We start from the raw sequence: 21,363 nt of genomic DNA, 5'->3' as shown, positions 1-21,363 counted from the left end.
TGAACATGTCTAGGGTGAGAAAAATGGCAGCTACACATCTCTGCAGACCCCACACACCCTGGACATAAACTGTTCAGGTTTTTACTTTCAGGTCGGAGCTACACAGAACTATTTGCATAAACCCGCCGCCACACAGAGTTTTTTCCCCCAGGATGTGACATAGGCAGGCTCACCTTTGGTGTAGCAGATGATGGCCTGTCGGGTGTTGTCCTGCTCCAGAGACATTTCAGCCAGTCGGATCCACTCGTCACAGTCTGAAGGGTTGAGGTGGGCAGCAATAAGCCCAAACTGCAGCGCCTTGTCCACATCTCCATTATCCTCATAGATCATGGCCAAAGTGGAAAAAGGCTCATAAGCCAGAGGAGCTGGAAAACAGATGATTAGTTTGGATCATCTGAAAGCACAGCTGTATGAATGGAGAGTTGATAAAACAGCTACTTACATTGTCTTATGATTTCCATGCACATCACGATAGCATCCTGTTTCTCCCCTCGAGCGTAGCGGATGTTGGCCTCTCCCATCAGGCCCCTGAGAGCCTGAGGCAGTTTGCTGCCATGACGACGCCCCTGGACAGACACCCAGTCATAATAAGTAAACATGAAATGAAAGGAGGTGATACGACCTTCATTCTTCTTCTCACCTTCATCAACTTCCTGTTTTCGCGGTTCAGCTCCATCTCCAGTTTAAACACGTCTCCCACAGTCATGTTCTCCTCATCTGCCTCCTCCTCCTCTAGCTTGCTCTTCAGGCTTCTTTTTCCTACTTTTTTGACACCTTGCCTCGGCCTCCTCTTCGTCTCTTTGGTCATGTCCTTCGCCTCCTCTGCCTCCTCCCCATTGTAATCCCTATCATCTTGATCATCAACATAACTCAAGCTGTCCTCGTCCTCTGAAGATGCTTCTTCTACCCTTTCCCCCAGAATGGAAGCGAAGGCCTGCTGGACTCCCGCGCTGACTCCGTCCTCTGAGAAGACAGACAACTTGTTTCAAAGAAAAAAAAGAAAAGCCAAAGCGGAAAAATCCCGGGAAAAATGCTGGACTTTTACCAAGATAATTCCAGTTTAGGACTGTGATTTCATTCTTTCACATATCATATCATGCAGCTTTTATACGAGTAGTGAGTGTTTATACTGTATAGTACATGGACATACCTGTAAGTACACCCACATTTCTGTATATAAAACTCTTTTTAATTCATTTTAAACAATATACTCATTTTCTGAGACAATGAAGTTCAGTTTTAAGACCAACTAAGCAGACAAGATGGAAAAACTGTGTAGAATCAGCTCCAGACGTCTGCATCACCTTGTTCTTTTCCATCTCAGCTAGCTGGTTGTGGATTGGCTGCTGTGTTTAGGATCACTGTCCCATTGAAAACCCAGTTTGAACCACGATTAGCATGGTCTGAAATGTCATCTGCTTGCAAATAATCTTTCTGTCACTAGAATGATGGGCTTTAGATTGCTTGGAATGAATGAATGAAGTTTGTGGCTGCTGTCTTTCCTCCTTGGTATTCTGTTAGCACCCCCATGATGATTTGTGAATTCATAAATTTCATTAGCGGCACCCAACTTAAATCCTTCAGAAGCAGAGCTTTCAAAAAGACTGACGCACACAGAGAAGGTTTCATGTTTCATGTGACTGGGTCTGAACCAGGAGCAGTGAATGCTTGATTTAAGGGTAATGTCTGTGACAAGGAGCATCATCTTACCAACTTTTGCCTTTGTTTCTGCTGAGGTGGAAGGTTTGCTTTCATCTTCTGTAGGTCCTTCTGACTCCTGCAGAGACACGGGACAGGGATGATCAGACTGAGACACGGGACAGGGATGATCAGACTGAGACACGGGACAGGGATAGTCAGGCTGAGACACGGGACAGGGATAGTCAGGCTGAGACACGGGACAGGGATAGTCAGACTGAGACACGGGACAGGGATAGTCAGACTGAGACACGGGACAGGGATGATCAGACTGAGACACGGGACAGGGATAGTCAGGCTGAGACACGGGACAGGGATAGTCAGGCTGAGACACGGGACAGGGATGATCAGACTGAGACACGGGACAGGGATAGTCAGGCTGAGACACGGGACAGGGATAGTCAGGCTGAGACACGGGACAGGGATAGTCAGACTGAGACACGGGACAGGGATGATCAGACTGAGACACGGGACAGGGATAGTCAGACTGAGACACGGGACAGGGATAGTCAGACTGAGACACGGGACAGGGATGATCAGACTGAGACACGGGACAGGGATAGTCAGGCTGAGACACGGGACAGGGATAGTCAGGCTGAGACACGGGACAGGGATAGTCAGGCTGAGACACGGGACAGGGATAGTCAGGCTGAGACACGGGACAGGGATAGTCAGGCTGAGACACGGGACAGGGATAGTCAGACTGAGACACGGGACAGGGATAGTCAGACTGAGACACGGGACAGGGATAGTCAGACTGAGACACGGGACAGGGATAGTCAGGCTGAGACACGGGACAGGGATAGTCAGACTGAGACACGGGACAGGGATAGTCAGACTGAGACACGGGACAGGGATGATCAGACTGAGACACGGGACAGGTATAGTCAGGCTGAGACACGGGACAGGGATAGTCAGGCTGAGACACGGGACAGGGATAGTCAGGCTGAGACACGGGACAGGGATAGTCAGACTGAGACACGGGACAGGGATGATCAGACTGAGACACGGGACAGGGATAGTCAGGCTGAGACACGGGACAGGGATAGTCAGGCTGAGACACGGGACAGGGATAGTCAGACTGAGACACGGGACAGGGATGATCAGACTGAGACACGGGACAGGGATAGTCAGGCTGAGACACGGGACAGGGATAGTCAGACTGAGACACGGGACAGGGATAGTCAGGCTGAGACACGGGACAGGGATAGTCAGACTGAGACACGGGACAGGGATAGTCAGGCTGAGACACGGGACAGGGATAGTCAGGCTGAGACACGGGACAGGGATAGTCAGGCTGAGACACGGGACAGGGATAGTCAGACTGAGACACGGGACAGGGATAGTCAGGCTGAGACACGGGACAGGGATGATCAGACTGAGACACGGGACAGGGATAGTCAGACTGAGACACGGGACAGGGATGATCAGACTGAGACACGGGACAGGGATAGTCAGACTGAGACACGGGACAGGGATGATCAGACTGAGACAAGGGACAGGGATAGTCAGGCTGAGACACGGGACAGGGATAGTCAGGCTGAGACACGGGACAGGGATAGTCAGGCTGAGACACGGGACAGGGATAGTCAGGCTGAGACACGGGACAGGGATAGTCAGGCTGAGACACGGGACAGGGATAGTCAGACTGAGACACGGGACAGGGATAGTCAGGCTGAGACACGGGACAGGGATAGTCAGGCTGAGACACGGGACAGGGATAGTCAGACTGAGACACGGGACAGGGATAGTCAGGCTGAGACACGGGACAGGGATAGTCAGACTGAGACACGGGACAGGGATAGTCAGGCTGAGACACGGGACAGGGATAGTCAGACTGAGACACGGGACAGGGATGATCAGACTGAGACACGGGACAGGGATAGTCAGGCTGAGACACGGGACAGGGATAGTCAGGCTGAGACACGGGACAGGGATAGTCAGGCTGAGACACGGGACAGGGATAGTCAGACTGAGACACGGGACAGGGATAGTCAGGCTGAGACACGGGACAGGGATAGTCAGGCTGAGACACGGGACAGGGATAGTCAGACTGAGACACGGGACAGGGATAGTCAGGCTGAGACACGGGACAGGGATAGTCAGACTGAGACACGGGACAGGGATGATCAGACTGAGACACGGGACAGGGATAGTCAGGCTGAGACACGGGACAGGGATGATCAGACTGAGACACGGGACAGGGATAGTCAGACTGAGACACGGGACAGGGATGATCAGACTGAGACACGGGACAGGGATAGTCAGGCTGAGACACGGGACAGGGATGGTCAGACTGAGACACGGGACAGGGATAGTCAGGCTGAGACACGGGACAGGGATAGTCAGGCTGAGACACGGGACAGGGATAGTCAGGCTGAGACACGGGACAGGGATGATCAGACTGAGACACGGGACAGGGATAGTCAGGCTGAGACACGGGACAGGGATAGTCAGGCTGAGACACGGGACAGGGATAGTCAGGCTGAGACACGGGACAGGGATGATCAGACTGAGACACGGGACAGGGATAGTCAGGCTGAGACACGGGACAGGGATAGTCAGGCTGAGACACGGGACAGGGATGATCAGACTGAGACACGGGACAGGGATAGTCAGGCTAAGACACGGGACAGGGATAGTCAGACTGAGACACGGGACAGGGATGATCAGACTGAGACACGGGACAGGGATGATCAGACTGAGACACGGGACAGGGATAGTCAGGCTGAGACACGGGACAGGGATGATCAGACTGAGACACGGGACAGGGATAGTCAGGCTGAGACACGGGACAGGGATAGTCAGGCTGAGACACGGGACAGGGATGATCAGACTGAGACACGGGACAGGGATGATCAGACTGAGACACGGGACAGGGATAGTCAGACTGAGACACGGGACAGGGATAGTCAGGCTGAGACACGGGACAGGGATAGTCAGACTGAGACACGGGACAGGGATAGTCAGGCTGAGACACGGGACAGGGATAGTCAGGCTGAGACACGGGACAGGGATAGTCAGGCTGAGACACGGGACAGGGATGATCAGACTGAGACACGGGACAGGGATGATCAGACTGAGACACGGGACAGGGATAGTCAGACTGAGACACGGGACAGGGATAGTCAGGCTGAGACACGGGACAGGGATGATCAGACTGAGACACGGGACAGGGATAGTCAGGCTGAGACACGGGACAGGGATAGTCAGGCTGAGACACGGGACAGGGATGATCAGACTGAGACACGGGACAGGGATAGTCAGACTGAGACACGGGACAGGGATGATCAGGCTGAGACACGGGACAGGGATAGTCAGGCTGAGACACGGGACAGGGATAGTCAGGCTGAGACACGGGACAGGGATAGTCAGACTGAGACACGGGACAGGGATAGTCAGACTGAGACACGGGACAGGGATAGTCAGACTGAGACACGGGACAGGGATGATCAGACTGAGACACGGGACAGGGATAGTCAGGCTGAGACACGGGACAGGGATAGTCAGGCTGAGACACGGGACAGGGATAGTCAGGCTGAGACACGGGACAGGGATGATCAGACTGAGACACGGGACAGGGATGATCAGACTGAGACACGGGACAGGGATAGTCAGACTGAGACACGGGACAGGGATGATCAGACTGAGACACGGGACAGGGATGATCAGACTGAGACACGGGACAGGGATAGTCAGACTGAGACACGGGACAGGGATAGTCAGGCTGAGACACGGGACAGGGATAGTCAGACTGAGACACGGGACAGGGATAGTCAGACTGAGACACGGGACAGGGATAGTCAGACTGAGACACGGGACAGGGATAGTCAGACTGAGACACGGGACAGGGATAGTCAGGCTGAGACACGGGACAGGGATAGTCAGACTGAGACACGGGACAGGGATGATCAGACTGAGACACGGGACAGGGATAGTCAGACTGAGACACGGGACAGGGATGATCAGACTGAGACACGGGACAGGGATAGTCAGGCTGAGACACGGGACAGGGATAGTCAGGCTGAGACACGGGACAGGGATAGTCAGACTGAGACACGGGACAGGGATGATCAGACTGAGACACGGGACAGGGATAGTCAGACTGAGACACGGGACAGGGATGATCAGACTGAGACACGGGACAGGGATAGTCAGGCTGAGACACGGGACAGGGATAGTCAGCCTGAGACACGGGACAGGGATAGTCAGGCTGAGACACGGGACAGGGATAGTCAGTCTGAGACACGGGACAGGGATAGTCAGGCTGAGACACGGGACAGGGATAGTCAGTCTGAGACACGGGACAGGGATAGTCAGGCTGAGACACGGGACAGGGATAGTCAGGCTGAGACACGGGACAGGGATAGTCAGGCTGAGACACGGGACAGGGATAGTCAGACTGAGACACGGGACAGGGATAGTCAGGCTGAGACACGGGACAGGGATGATCAGACTGAGACACGGGACAGGGATAGTCAGACTGAGACACGGGACAGGGATGATCAGACTGAGACACGGGACAGGGATAGTCAGACTGAGACACGGGACAGGGATGATCAGACTGAGACACGGGACAGGGATAGTCAGGCTGAGACACGGGACAGGGATAGTCAGGCTGAGACACGGGACAGGGATAGTCAGGCTGAGACACGGGACAGGGATAGTCAGACTGAGACACGGGACAGGGATGATCAGACTGAGACACGGGACAGGGATAGTCAGGCTGAGACACGGGACAGGGATAGTCAGGCTGAGACACGGGACAGGGATAGTCAGGCTGAGACACGGGACAGGGATAGTCAGGCTGAGACACGGGACAGGGATAGTCAGGCTGAGACACGGGACAGGGATAGTCAGACTGAGACACGGGACAGGGATAGTCAGGCTGAGACACGGGACAGGGATAGTCAGACTGAGACACGGGACAGGGATGATCAGACTGAGACACGGGACAGGGATAGTCAGACTGAGACACGGGACAGGGATAGATCAGACTGAGACACGGGACAGGGATAGTCAGGCTGAGACACGGGACAGGGATAGTCAGGCTGAGACACGGGACAGGGATAGTCAGGCTGAGACACGGGACAGGGATAGTCAGACTGAGACACGGGACAGGGATAGTCAGGCTGAGACACGGGACAGGGATAGTCAGGCTGAGACACGGGACAGGGATAGTCAGACTGAGACACGGGACAGGGATAGTCAGACTGAGACACGGGACAGGGATGATCAGACTGAGACACGGGACAGGGATAGTCAGGCTGAGACACGGGACAGGGATAGTCAGACTGAGACACGGGACAGGGATAGTCAGGCTGAGACACGGGACAGGGATAGTCAGACTGAGACACGGGACAGGGATAGTCAGGCTGAGACACGGGACAGGGATAGTCAGGCTGAGACACGGGACAGGGATAGTCAGGCTGAGACACGGGACAGGGATAGTCAGACTGAGACACGGGACAGGGATAGTCAGGCTGAGACACGGGACAGGGATGATCAGACTGAGACACGGGACAGGGATAGTCAGGCTGAGACACGGGACAGGGATGTTCAGACTGAGACACGGGACAGGGATAGTCAGACTGAGACACGGGACAGGGATGATCAGACTGAGACACGGGACAGGGATAGTCAGGCTGAGACACGGGACAGGGATAGTCAGGCTGAGACACGGGACAGGGATGGTCAGGCTGAGACACGGGACAGGGATGATCAGACTGAGACACGGGACAGGGATAGTCAGGCTGAGACACGGGACAGGGATAGTCAGGCTGAGACACGGGACAGGGATAGTCAGGCTGAGACACGGGACAGGGATAGTCAGACTGAGACACGGGACAGGGATAGTCAGGCTGAGACACGGGACAGGGATAGTCAGACTGAGACACGGGACAGGGATGATCAGACTGAGACACGGGACAGGGATAGTCAGGCTGAGACACGGGACAGGGATAGTCAGACTGAGACACGGGACAGGGATAATCAGACTGAGACACGGGACAGGGATAGTCAGGCTGAGACACGGGACAGGGATAGTCAGGCTGAGACACGGGACAGGGATGATCAGACTGAGACACGGGACAGGGATAGTCAGGCTGAGACACGGGACAGGGATAGTCAGGCTGAGACACGGGACAGGGATGATCAGACTGAGACACGGGACAGGGATAGTCAGGCTGAGACACGGGACAGGGATAGTCAGGCTGAGACACGGGACAGGGATGATCAGACTGAGACACGGGACAGGGATGATCAGACTGAGACACGGGACAGGGATGATCAGACTGAGACACGGGACAGGGATGATCAGACTGAGACACGGGACAGGGATAGTCAGGCTGAGACACGGGACAGGGATAGTCAGACTGAGACACGGGACAGGGATGATCAGACTGAGACACGGGACAGGGATAGTCAGGCTGAGACACGGGACAGGGATAGTCAGGCTGAGACACGGGACAGGGATGATCAGACTGAGACACGGGACAGGGATAGTCAGGCTGAGACACGGGACAGGGATAGTCAGGCTGAGACACGGGACAGGGATGATCAGACTGAGACACGGGACAGGGATAGTCAGGCTGAGACACGGGACAGGGATAGTCAGGCTGAGACACGGGACAGGGATGATCAGACTGAGACACGGGACAGGGATGATCAGACTGAGACACGGGACAGGGATGATCAGACTGAGACACGGGACAGGGATAGTCAGGCTGAGACACGGGACAGGGATAGTCAGACTGAGACACGGGACAGGGATGATCAGACTGAGACACGGGACAGGGATGATCAGACTGAGACACGGGACAGGGATAGTCAGGCTGAGACACGGGACAGGGATGATCAGACTGAGACACGGGACAGGGATAGTCAGGCTGAGACACGGGACAGGGATAGTCAGGCTGAGACACGGGACAGGGATAGTCAGACTGAGACACGGGACAGGGATAGTCAGGCTGAGACACGGGACAGGGATAGTCAGGCTGAGACACGGGACAGGGATAGTCAGGCTGAGACACGGGACAGGGATAGTCAGACTGAGACACGGGACAGGGATAGTCAGGCTGAGACACGGGACAGGGATAGTCAGGCTGAGACACGGGACAGGGATAGTCAGGCTGAGACACGGGACAGGGATGATCAGACTGAGACACGGGACAGGGATGATCAGACTGAGACACGGGACAGGGATAGTCAGACTGAGACACGGGACAGGGATAGTCAGGCTGAGACACGGGACAGGGATGATCAGACTGAGACACGGGACAGGGATAGTCAGGCTGAGACACGGGACAGGGATAGTCAGGCTGAGACACGGGACAGGGATGATCAGACTGAGACACGGGACAGGGATAGTCAGACTGAGACACGGGACAGGGATGATCAGGCTGAGACACGGGACAGGGATAGTCAGGCTGAGACACGGGACAGGGATAGTCAGGCTGAGACACGGGACAGGGATAGTCAGACTGAGACACGGGACAGGGATAGTCAGACTGAGACACGGGACAGGGATAGTCAGGCTGAGACACGGGACAGGGATAGTCAGACTGAGACACGGGACAGGGATAGTCAGACTGAGACACGGGACAGGGATAGTCAGGCTGAGACACGGGACAGGGATGATCGATCTGAGACACGGGACAGGATAGTCAGGCTGAGACACGGGACAGGGATAGTCAGGCTGAGACACGGGACAGGGACTAGTCAGGCTGAGACACGGGACAGGGATAGTCAGGACTGAGACACGGGGACAGGGATATTCAGGCTGAGACACGGGACAGGGATGCTCAGAATGAGACACGGGACAGGGATGAGTCAGACTGAGGACACGGGAAGGGATAGTCAGACTGAGACACGGGACAGGGTAGTCAGGACTGAGACACGGGACAGGGATAGTCAGACTGAGACACGGGACAGGGATAGTCAGGCTGAGACACGGGACAGGGATAGTCAGGCTGAGACACGGGACAGGGATAGTCAGGCTGAGACACGGGACAGGGATAGTCAGGCTGAGACACGGGACAGGGATAGTCAGACTGAGACACGGGACAGGGATGATCAGACTGAGACACGGGACAGGGATAGTCAGACTGAGACACGGGACAGGGATGATCAGACTGAGACACGGGACAGGGATAGTCAGGCTGAGACACGGGACAGGGATAGTCAGGCTGAGACACGGGACAGGGATAGTCAGACTGAGACACGGGACAGGGATGATCAGACTGAGACACGGGACAGGGATAGTCAGACTGAGACACGGGACAGGGATGATCAGACTGAGACACGGGACAGGGATAGTCAGGCTGAGACACGGGACAGGGATAGTCAGCCTGAGACACGGGACAGGGATAGTCAGGCTGAGACACGGGACAGGGATAGTCAGTCTGAGACACGGGACAGGGATAGTCAGGCTGAGACACGGGACAGGGATAGTCAGTCTGAGACACGGGACAGGGATAGTCAGGCTGAGACACGGGACAGGGATAGTCAGGCTGAGACACGGGACAGGGATAGTCAGGCTGAGACACGGGACAGGGATAGTCAGACTGAGACACGGGACAGGGATAGTCAGGCTGAGACACGGGACAGGGATGATCAGACTGAGACACGGGACAGGGATAGTCAGACTGAGACACGGGACAGGGATGATCAGACTGAGACACGGGACAGGGATAGTCAGACTGAGACACGGGACAGGGATGATCAGACTGAGACACGGGACAGGGATAGTCAGGCTGAGACACGGGACAGGGATAGTCAGGCTGAGACACGGGACAGGGATAGTCAGGCTGAGACACGGGACAGGGATAGTCAGACTGAGACACGGGACAGGGATGATCAGACTGAGACACGGGACAGGGATAGTCAGGCTGAGACACGGGACAGGGATAGTCAGGCTGAGACACGGGACAGGGATAGTCAGGCTGAGACACGGGACAGGGATAGTCAGGCTGAGACACGGGACAGGGATAGTCAGGCTGAGACACGGGACAGGGATAGTCAGACTGAGACACGGGACAGGGATAGTCAGGCTGAGACACGGGACAGGGATAGTCAGACTGAGACACGGGACAGGGATGATCAGACTGAGACACGGGACAGGGATAGTCAGACTGAGACACGGGACAGGGATGATCAGACTGAGACACGGGACAGGGATAGTCAGGCTGAGACACGGGACAGGGATAGTCAGGCTGAGACACGGGACAGGGATAGTCAGGCTGAGACACGGGACAGGGATAGTCAGACTGAGACACGGGACAGGGATAGTCAGGCTGAGACACGGGACAGGGATGCTCAGACTGAGACACGGGACAGGGATAGTCAGACTGAGACACGGGACAGGGATGATCAGACTGAGACACGGGACAGGGATAGTCAGGCTGAGACACGGGACAGGGATAGTCAGACTGAGACACGGGACAGGGATAGTCAGGCTGAGACACGGGACAGGGATAGTCAGACTGAGACACGGGACAGGGATAGTCAGGCTGAGACACGGGACAGGGATAGTCAGGCTGAGACACGGGACAGGGATAGTCAGGCTGAGACACGGGACAGGGATAGTCAGACTGAGACACGGGACAGGGATAGTCAGGCTGAGACACGGGACAGGGATGATCAGACTGAGACACGGGACAGGGATAGTCAGGCTGAGACACGGGACAGGGATGATCAGACTGAGACACGGGACAGGGATAGTCAGACTGAGACACGGGACAGGGATGATCAGACTGAGACACGGGACAGGGATAGTCAGGCTGAGACACGGGACAGGGATAGTCAGGCTGAGACACGGGACAGGGATGGTCAGGCTGAGACACGGGACAGGGATGATCAGACTGAGACACGGGACAGGGATAGTCAGGCTGAGACACGGGACAGGGATAGTCAGGCTGAGACACGGGACAGGGATAGTCAGGCTGAGACACGGGACAGGGATAGTCAGACTGAGACACGGGACAGGGATAGTCAGGCTGAGACACGGGACAGGGATAGTCAGACTGAGACACGGGACAGGGATGATCAGACTGAGACACGGGACAGGGATAGTCAGGCTGAGACACGGGACAGGGATAGTCAGACTGAGACACGGGACAGGGATGATCAGACTGAGACACGGGACAGGGATAGTCAGGCTGAGACACGGGACAGGGATAGTCAGGCTGAGACACGGGACAGGGATGATCAGACTGAGACACGGGACAGGGATAGTCAGGCTGAGACACGGGACAGGGATAGTCAGACTGAGACACGGGACAGGGATAGTCAGGCTGAGACACGGGACAGGGATAGTCAGGCTGAGACACGGGACAGGGATGATCAGACTGAGACACGGGACAGGGATAGTCAGGCTGAGACACGGGACAGGGATAGTCAGGCTGAGACACGGGACAGGGATAGTCAGGCTGAGACACGGGACAGGGATGATCAGACTGAGACACGGGACAGGGATGATCAGACTGAGACACGGGACAGGGATAGTCAGACTGAGACACGGGACAGGGATAGTCAGGCTGAGACACGGGACAGGGATGATCAGACTTAGACACGGGACAGGGATAGTCAGGCTGAGACACGGGACAGGGATAGTCAGACTGAGACACGGGACAGGGATAGTCAGACTGAGACACGGGACAGGGATAGTCAGACTGAGACACGGGACAGGGATGATCAGACTGAGACACGGGACAGGGATGATCAGACTGAGACACGGGACAGGGATAGTCAGACTGAGACACGGGACAGGGATAGTCAGACTGAGACACGGGACAGGGATAGTCAGGCTGAGACACGGGACAGGGATGATCAGACTGAGACACGGGACAGGGATGATCAGACTGAGACACGGGACAGGGATAGTCAGGCTGAGACACGGGACAGGGATAGTCAGGCTGAGACACGGGACAGGGATGATCAGACTGAGACACGGGACAGGGATAGTCAGGCTGAGACACGGGACAGGGATAGTCAGGCTGAGACACGGGACAGGGATAGTCAGGCTGAGACACGGGACAGGGATGATCAGACTGAGACACGGGACAGGGATGATCAGACTGAGACACGGGACAGGGATGATCAGACTGAGACACGGGACAGGGATAGTCAGGCTGAGACACGGGACAGGGATAGTCAGGCTGAGACACGGGACAGGGATGATCAGACTGAGACACGGGACAGGGATAGTCAGGCTGAGACACGGGACAGGGATAGTCAGGCTGAGACACGGGACAGGGATAGTCAGGCTGAGACACGGGACAGGGATGATCAGACTGAGACACGGGACAGGGATAGTCAGGCTGAGACACGGGACAGGGATAGTCAGGCTGAGACACGGGACAGGGATAGTCAGGCTGAGACACGGGACAGGGATGATCAGGCTGAGACACGGGACAGGGATAGTCAGGCTGAGACACGGGACAGGGATAGTCAGGCTGAGACACGGGACAGGGATAGTCAGGCTGAGACACGGGACAGGGATAGTCAGGCTGAGACACGGGACAGGGATAGTCAGGCTGAGACACGGGACAGGGATGATCAGACTGAGACACGGGACAGGGATAGTCAGGCTGAGACACGGGACAGGGATAGTCAGGCTGAGACACGGGACAGGGATGATCAGACTGAGACACGGGACAGGGATAGTCAGGCTGAGACACGGGACAGGGATAGTCAGGCTGAGACACGGGACAGGGATAGTCAGGCTGAGACACGGGACAGGGATGATCAGACTGAGACACGGGACAGGGATGATCAGACTGAGACACGGGACAGGGATAGTCAGACTGAGACACGGGACAGGGATAGTCAGACTGAGACACGGGACAGGGATAGTCAGACTGAGACACGGGACAGGGATGATCAGACTGAGACACGGGACAGGGATGATCAGACTGAGACACGGGACAGGGATAGTCAGACTGAGACACGGGACAGGGATAGTCAGACTGAGACACGGGACAGGGATAGTCAGGCTGAGACACGGGACAGGGATGATCAGACTGAGACACGGGACAGGGATGATCAGACTGAGACACGGGACAGGGATAGTCAGGCTGAGACACGGGACAGGGATAGTCAGGCTGAGACACGGGACAGGGATAGTCAGGCTGAGACACGGGACAGGGATAGTCAGGCTGAGACACGGGACAGGGATGATCAGACTGAGACACGGGACAGGGATAGTCAGGCTGAGACACGGGACAGGGATAGTCAGGCTGAGACACGGGACAGGGATGATCAGACTGAGACACGGGACAGGGATAGTCAGACTGAGACACGGGACAGGGATGATCAGACTGAGACACGGGACAGGGATAGTCAGGCTGAGACACGGGACAGGGATAGTCAGGCTGAGACACGGGACAGGGATAGTCAGGCTGAGACACGGGACAGGGATGATCAGACTGAGACACGGGACAGGGATAGTCAGGCTGAGACACGGGACAGGGATGATCAGACTGAGACACGGGACAGGGATAGTCAGGCTGAGACACGGGACAGGGATGATCAGACTGAGACACGGGACAGGGATAGTCAGGCTGAGACACGGGACAGGGATGATCAGACTGAGACACGGGACAGGGATAGTCAGGCTGAGACACGGGACAGGGATGATCAGACTGAGACACGGGACAGGGATAGTCAGGCTGAGACACGGGACAGGGATAGTCAGGCTGAGACACGGGACAGGGATAGTCAGGCTGAGACACGGGACAGGGATGATCAGACTGAGACACGGGACAGGGATAGTCAGACTGAGACACGGGACAGGGATAGTCAGGCTGAGACACGGGACAGGGATAGTCAGACTGAGACACGGGACAGGGATAGTCAGGCTGAGACACGGGACAGGGATAGTCAGGCTGAGACACGGGACAGGGATGATCAGACTGAGACACGGGACAGGGATAGTCAGGCTGAGACACGGGACAGGGATGATCAGACTGAGACACGGGACAGGGATAGTCAGGCTGAGACACGGGACAGGGATAGTCAGGCTGAGACACGGGACAGGGATAGTCAGGCTGAGACACGGGACAGGGATAGTCAGACTGAGACACGGGACAGGGATAGTCAGGCTGAGACACGGGACAGGGATGATCAGACTGAGACACGGGACAGGGATAGTCAGACTGAGACACGGGACAGGGATAGTCAGGCTGAGACACGGGACAGGGATAGTCAGACTGAGACACGGGACAGGGATAGTCAGGCTGAGACACGGGACAGGGATAGTCAGACTGAGACACGGGACAGGGATAGTCAGGCTGAGACACGGGACAGGGATGATCAGGCTGAGACACGGGACAGGGATAGTCAGGCTGAGACACGGGACAGGGATTGTCAGGCTGAGACACGGGACAGGGATGATCAGACTGAGACACGGGACAGGGATAGTCAGACTGAGACACGGGACAGGGATAGTCAGGCTGAGACACGGGACAGGGATAGTCAGACTGAGACACGGGACAGGGATGATCAGGCTGAGACACGGGACAGGGATAGTCAGGCTGAGACACGGGACAGGGATTGTCAGGCTGAGACACGGGACAGGGATGATCAGACTGAGACACGGGACAGGGATAGTCAGGCTGAGACACGGGACAGGGATAGTCAGGCTGAGACACGGGACAGGGATAGTCAGGCTGAGACACGGGACAGGGATAGTCAGGCTGAGACACGGGACAGGGATAGTCAGGCTGAGACACGGGACAGGGATAGTCAGACTGAGACACGGGACAGGGATAGTCAGACTGAGACACGGGACAGGGATAGTCAGGCTGAGACACGGGACAGGGATAGTCAGACTGAGACACGGGACAGGGATAGTCAGACTGAGACACGGGACAGGGATAGTCAGACTGAGACACGGGACAGGGATAGTCAGACTGAGACACGGGACAGGGATAGTCAGGCTGAGACACGGGACAGGGATAGTCAGACTGAGACACGGGACAGGGATGATCAGACTGAGACACGGGACAGGGATAGTCAGGCTGAGACACGGGACAGGGATAGTCAGACTGAGACACGGGACAGGGATAGTCAGGCTGAGACACGGGACAGGGATAGTCAGACTGAGACACGGGACAGGGATAGTCAGGCTGAGACACGGGACAGGGATAGTCAGGCTGAGACACGGGACAGGGATAGTCAGGCTGAGACACGGGACAGGGATAGTCAGACTGAGACACGGGACAGGGATAGTCAGACTGAGACACGGGACAGGGATAGTCAGGCTGAGACACGGGACAGGGATAGTCAGGCTGAGACACGGGACAGGGATAGTCAGGCTGAGACACGGGACAGGGATAGTCAGGCTGAGACACGGGACAGGGATAGTCAGACTGAGACACGGGACAGGGATGATCAGACTGAGACACGGGACAGGGATAGTCAGACTGAGACACGGGACAGGGATAGTCAGACTGAGACACGGGACAGGGATGATCAGACTGAGACACGGGACAGGGATAGTCAGGCTGAGACACGGGACAGGGATGATCAGGCTGAGACACGGGACAGGGATAGTCAGACTGAGACACGGGACAGGGATGATCAGACTGAGACACGGGACAGGGATAGTCAGACTGAGACACGGGACAGGGATGATCAGACTGAGACACGGGACAGGGATAGTCAGACTGAGACACGGGACAGGGATAGTCAGGCTGAGACACGGGACAGGGATAGTCAGACTGAGACACGGGACAGGGATGATCAGACTGAGACACGGGACAGGGATAGTCAGACTGAGACACGGGACAGGGATGATCAGACTGAGACACGGGACAGGGATAGTCAGGCTGAGACACGGGACAGGGATAGTCAGACTGAGACACGGGACAGGGATAGTCAGACTGAGACACGGGACAGGGATGATCAGACTGAGACACGGGACAGGGATAGTCAGGCTGAGACACGGGACAGGGATGATCAGACTGAGACACGGGACAGGGATGATCAGACTGAGACACGGGACAGGGATAGTCAGACTGAGACACGGGACAGGGATAGTCAGACTGAGACACGGGACAGGGATGATCAGGCTGAGACACGGGACAGGGATAGTCAGACTGAGACACGGGACAGGGATAGTCAGGCTGAGACACGGGACAGGGATAGTCAGACTGAGACACGGGACAGGGATGATCAGACTGAGACACGGGACAGGGATAGTCAGACTGAGACACGGGACAGGGATAGTCAGACTGAGACACGGGACAGGGATGATCAGACTGAGACACGGGACAGGGATAGTCAGACTGAGACACGGGACAGGGATGATCAGACTGAGACACGGGACAGGGATAGTCAGACTGAGACACGGGACAGGGATGATCAGACTGAGACACGGGACAGGGATAGTCAGACTGAGACACGGGACAGGGATGATCAGACTGAGACACGGGACAGGGATAGTCAGACTGAGACACGGGACAGGGATGATCAGACTGAGACACGGGACAGGGATAGTCAGGCTGAGACACGGGACAGGGATGATCAGACTGAGACACGGGACAGGGATAGTCAGACTGAGACACGGGACAGGGATAGTCAGACTGAGACACGGGACAGGGATGATCAGGCTGAGACACGGGACAGGGATAGTCAGACTGAGACACGGGACAGGGATAGTCAGACTGAGACACGGGACAGGGATAGTCAGACTGAGACACGGGACAGGGATAGTCAGACTGAGACACGGGACAGGGATGATCAGGCTGAGACACGGGACAGGGATAGTCAGACTGAGACACGGGACAGGGATAGTCAGGCTGAGACACGGGACAGGGATAGTCAGACTGAGACACGGGACAGGGATAGTCAGACTGAGACACGGGACAGGGATGATCAGGCTGAGACACGGGACAGGGATAGTCAGACTGAGACACGGGACAGGGATAGTCAGACTGAGACACGGGACAGGGATGATCAGGCTGAGACACGGGACAGGGATAGTCAGACCTGGTGGTGACAGGAATTACAGCAGACTAATGGGAAGAAGCCTAATGACTCAATGGTTCAAATTATTATCTTACTAAATGAGAAGGGCATGTACGATTTTGGCTGACAGCTTCATCTAGATATATTAGCATATCATCCAGCACAGTGTTACCATGGTGATTAAAGGAGGTATTGGTACCTTCGGCAGTATAAGCAGGTACCTCGTTCTGCTGGAAAATAAAATCAGCATCTTGATAATGCTTTTAGCACAAGGAAGGATGACGAGCTCTAAAATGTCTTTGCAGATGGCTGTGTTGACCTTGGACTTGATAAAACCTATTAGACCAACACCAGGAGATGAGGAAAAAATCGGGCTGTAATTGAATAATCTGCTTGTCTGAGACGTTTTCTGAGTTTCTGTTAGCGGTACACATAGAAATTGCATAAACCTAACGCTTGAAATGTATCTGCTTGTGTATGAATCTATACGATATTCACTTTTTGAGTGAAATGATTAAAATAAAGTCTCTTCTCGATTATGTCCTTTTCCTTACGATGCAGCTGTATGTAAAACTGATGGTGTGAGGTTTACCTCCGTTTTACATTCATCTCTCCGTCTGTCGAACTCTTCAAATGTTATTCTGCCTTCCAGGTAATCGATGAGTTCTGCGCTGAACCCCGACATTTCCGCTCAGGTTAAAATATGCTGCTTCACATTGGACTACAGCTGTACGAAGCACAACTAACCCCACCGATATGTTTCAGCAGGACGTTCTTTGCTTTCGAGGGGTTAAATTGCGGATGTCAAACTCACACGCGGGTGCGTACCGCCACCTAGCGTACTGGAGTGTGTAGGTACAGGATCAAACAGGGGAATTACAAGAAATGCGCTCAAAGATGAGGCGACACCTTGAGTCTCATTCAAAAAAGATTTAATAGATCATTTAAAAAACGTGGGGATACGTCAGTCAGTAAATCAGGAGGAGAAACTATTCAGAACCTGTGACAGTGACACTGACTGTGGATCACCAAACAAAATATGATGGGAAATCACCACAAACGCAGAAAATGAACAGGGCTGGTGCTTAATATATTTCTGATGACTAGATCCTTGTGAAAAACCCCGTAAAAATGTTTACCAGTTTATTTCCCAACTGAATTCACAGTGCATATTTCCCTACAGACATTATGAACACTCCTGTTGTTATCAGGAAAGCAACAGTTTAGTTTTTTTTCTCTAAATGGTTGCTGAATTGCATGAGTTCATAGAAACCAAAACATATCATTTGATTCATGCAGATTTCACTCAGATGACCCACATCGACACATCATTCATACCTTGGGCCTTCATTCATTCCTTTTACACCCTGTTCAACCACACTTTTTTCATCCCCCAATCTTTGCAATCATACTGTTTCTGAACCCCAGGGATCTTATGTCCAAAGTAATAACGTGTCAGAGGACTCATCTGTCAGGCTGCTCCCAACCACCTTTTCAGGCCTTCTTCACCTAGGAGAAAAATATATGTTTAGGGTTATTGCTCACATCAGCAGACATTGTGATAAGACTCTTCATTTACCTTTCCAGAAAAATCATTAACTCCTGAGTATTGTGACCTGTAAAGCCTAACAACAATCTAACAAGAACAAAAATCAAAAACTTGGGTGGCAGAATCAGCAATTTTTCGTCCTCTTCATTTCACAACACATAATCATAATTGTACATTGTTAGTTCCGTTATTATTATATACAAAGAAGACAAAATAAACGACATTCCAGTTTTTTTGCATACCAGCTCATGAAGGAAAAAATGAGATGAAAGGGCAGATAGATTAGCTATAAAGGGAATCATTCCCCTTAGAAAAAGGAAAGGGTATTCTGTCTAGCAGTCGTTATTATCTGGTGGTCTGACATAAACGGCATGGATACATGGCCTCTTGTTAACCTTTGGCGCCCTCAAGTGGTGAAACGTGAAAAATGAATTCGTACTAATGCCTGCCACAATATAACTATTTATGCATAAATACGTCTGTAGAATTGTATTTTAATGCCATCAGTTAAATCACACGTATAATTTAATGCACTTTAGGTGAAAAAACAAGTCTTAAATATAACAGGACATGAATTTTAATCTGGTCAGAAGGCAATATTAGGTATATTATTTTTGAAATTATAGAGAGTTAACAGCATTTTTCCTCCAGTTTGTAAGCTTTGAATGGGTGAAAGTTTAGCCAACTTTAATCACTGTAATTATTTGTGAGGAGGTTTTTGAAAAACCCAACTTTTGGAGTCGGATAAAGCTGAGGCTAACTGGTTGTCCTGAAATCCTAAATTTTATATTTTCTGTAAGCCTGTTGCCTTAAAATTGTCACTTTATTGTTCTGTTGAATGTTTTCCCTTCCAGTTTGTCAAAAGAGTTGTCACACAACTGGTGCTGCCAATTCTAGAACACACAGATGTTATTTATGGCAATACTAAACTTCATCCCCTCAATGCTTTAAATAATAGTCTCTGCAGATTTATTTTTGAGGTGTCTATATTACTCATCACTGCCTTACATACGAGTCCTTGAACTGGTTAGCTCTCAAGGCCAGAAGAAAACTTCACTGGTTGTTAATCACTTTTAAATGTATCTATTTTAATTTTCCACCGAATTTAAAACAATACTGTTTGCAATATAGCCTGAGAAATACTGATCAGTTATCTTTTAGTTTCCTACACCAAGAATTTAGGAGAGGATTTTGGGCCTTGGGCATTTCAGTTTAAACCTCCATCAGCTTGGAATTATTTGCCTCACCCTTCATGTAGCCCTTTTCATATTTCTAAGTTGTCTTTACTTGTTTTAAAACATCTTTCTTTTGCTTTCAGTAAGAACACAGATTCATTTATTCTAGACTTAGTCCTTACAGGGGCATGCGTAGTACTCTGTATCAGTATGTATTGCCTTATTTTGTGTCTTGATATACCATGCAGTTGACGTGTGGTTGTGAGTGTGTGAGTTGTGAGAGTGTGGGTGTTTCTGTTTTAAAATCTATGATTTGTATTACTATTGTTTATATTCAAGGGGTTGCCCATTGGAAAAAAAAAAAAAAACTACCTATATGACATTGTGATAGATAGGATTAGATAAAGTCAGTAACCAGACTGAAGTGACATGTTTCATTCATACAAATATTTCTGTTTGGCCATAAGAAAGCTGCTCTCTTTTAATCATCTGGTTTCATAACAATTTGAGCGGTATCCATCAGCAAAGATTATAATGACTCTGGTTGTTTTTATTCTAACTTTAGATTCATTTAGATGTTTCTATATTTTTCTAATGTAGTAAGTCATTATTATTTTTAAGAATGGGGTATCTAGTTTTTAATTGTTGCTATTATTTTAATGTCTTTCATAACTTGATAAATCTATTCTTAGGTGCAGGATTCAAAAAGGGTCAGAGAATTGTATTCATTAAATTTTGAACATATGTATTAAATCTCAACCCTAGATACCATTTTCAAAATGTGGTTCAATTACAGCTGACTGTAACTGAGTCAAAAACGAAGGGCATATTTCTCATAATCTTTGTTTGTCTTAGTCAGTTTTATAAACACACCATACAACTTTATCTATAATAAGCCTGACCAGTAACTATGTTAGTGTGTGCGTTTCATCTTGTTTTGAATTTGAGTCCAATTTGATCATTGTGAAGTCC

The 21,363-nt window shown here is 52.7% G+C and overlaps 1 protein-coding gene across 1 annotated transcript in view; it reads right to left on the bottom strand.

The window, feature by feature from the left end:
• The window catches only part of gtf3c3 (general transcription factor IIIC, polypeptide 3), a 28,968-nt gene extending 10,518 nt beyond the window's left edge, over positions 1 to 18,450 (bottom strand). The window contains exons 1-5 of the mRNA XM_047355879.1: positions 18,260 to 18,450; positions 1,711 to 1,777; positions 641 to 963; positions 443 to 566; positions 174 to 365 (exon numbers count right to left, since the gene is read on the bottom strand). Of these exons, the coding sequence (XP_047211835.1) occupies positions 174 to 365; positions 443 to 566; positions 641 to 963; positions 1,711 to 1,777; positions 18,260 to 18,352 (799 nt within the window). The 5' untranslated portion in view covers positions 18,353 to 18,450. The remainder of the gene's footprint in view (positions 1 to 173; positions 366 to 442; positions 567 to 640; positions 964 to 1,710; positions 1,778 to 18,259) is intronic.
• Positions 18,451 to 21,363: the final 2,913 nt, after the last annotated feature.

Source organism: Girardinichthys multiradiatus, chromosome 24, assembly GCF_021462225.1.
Source record: "Girardinichthys multiradiatus isolate DD_20200921_A chromosome 24, DD_fGirMul_XY1, whole genome shotgun sequence".
Lineage (NCBI taxonomy): Eukaryota > Metazoa > Chordata > Actinopteri > Cyprinodontiformes > Goodeidae > Girardinichthys > Girardinichthys multiradiatus.
Note: the sequence above shows the minus strand (reverse complement) of the source record. Positions and strands in the feature narration are given on the sequence as shown.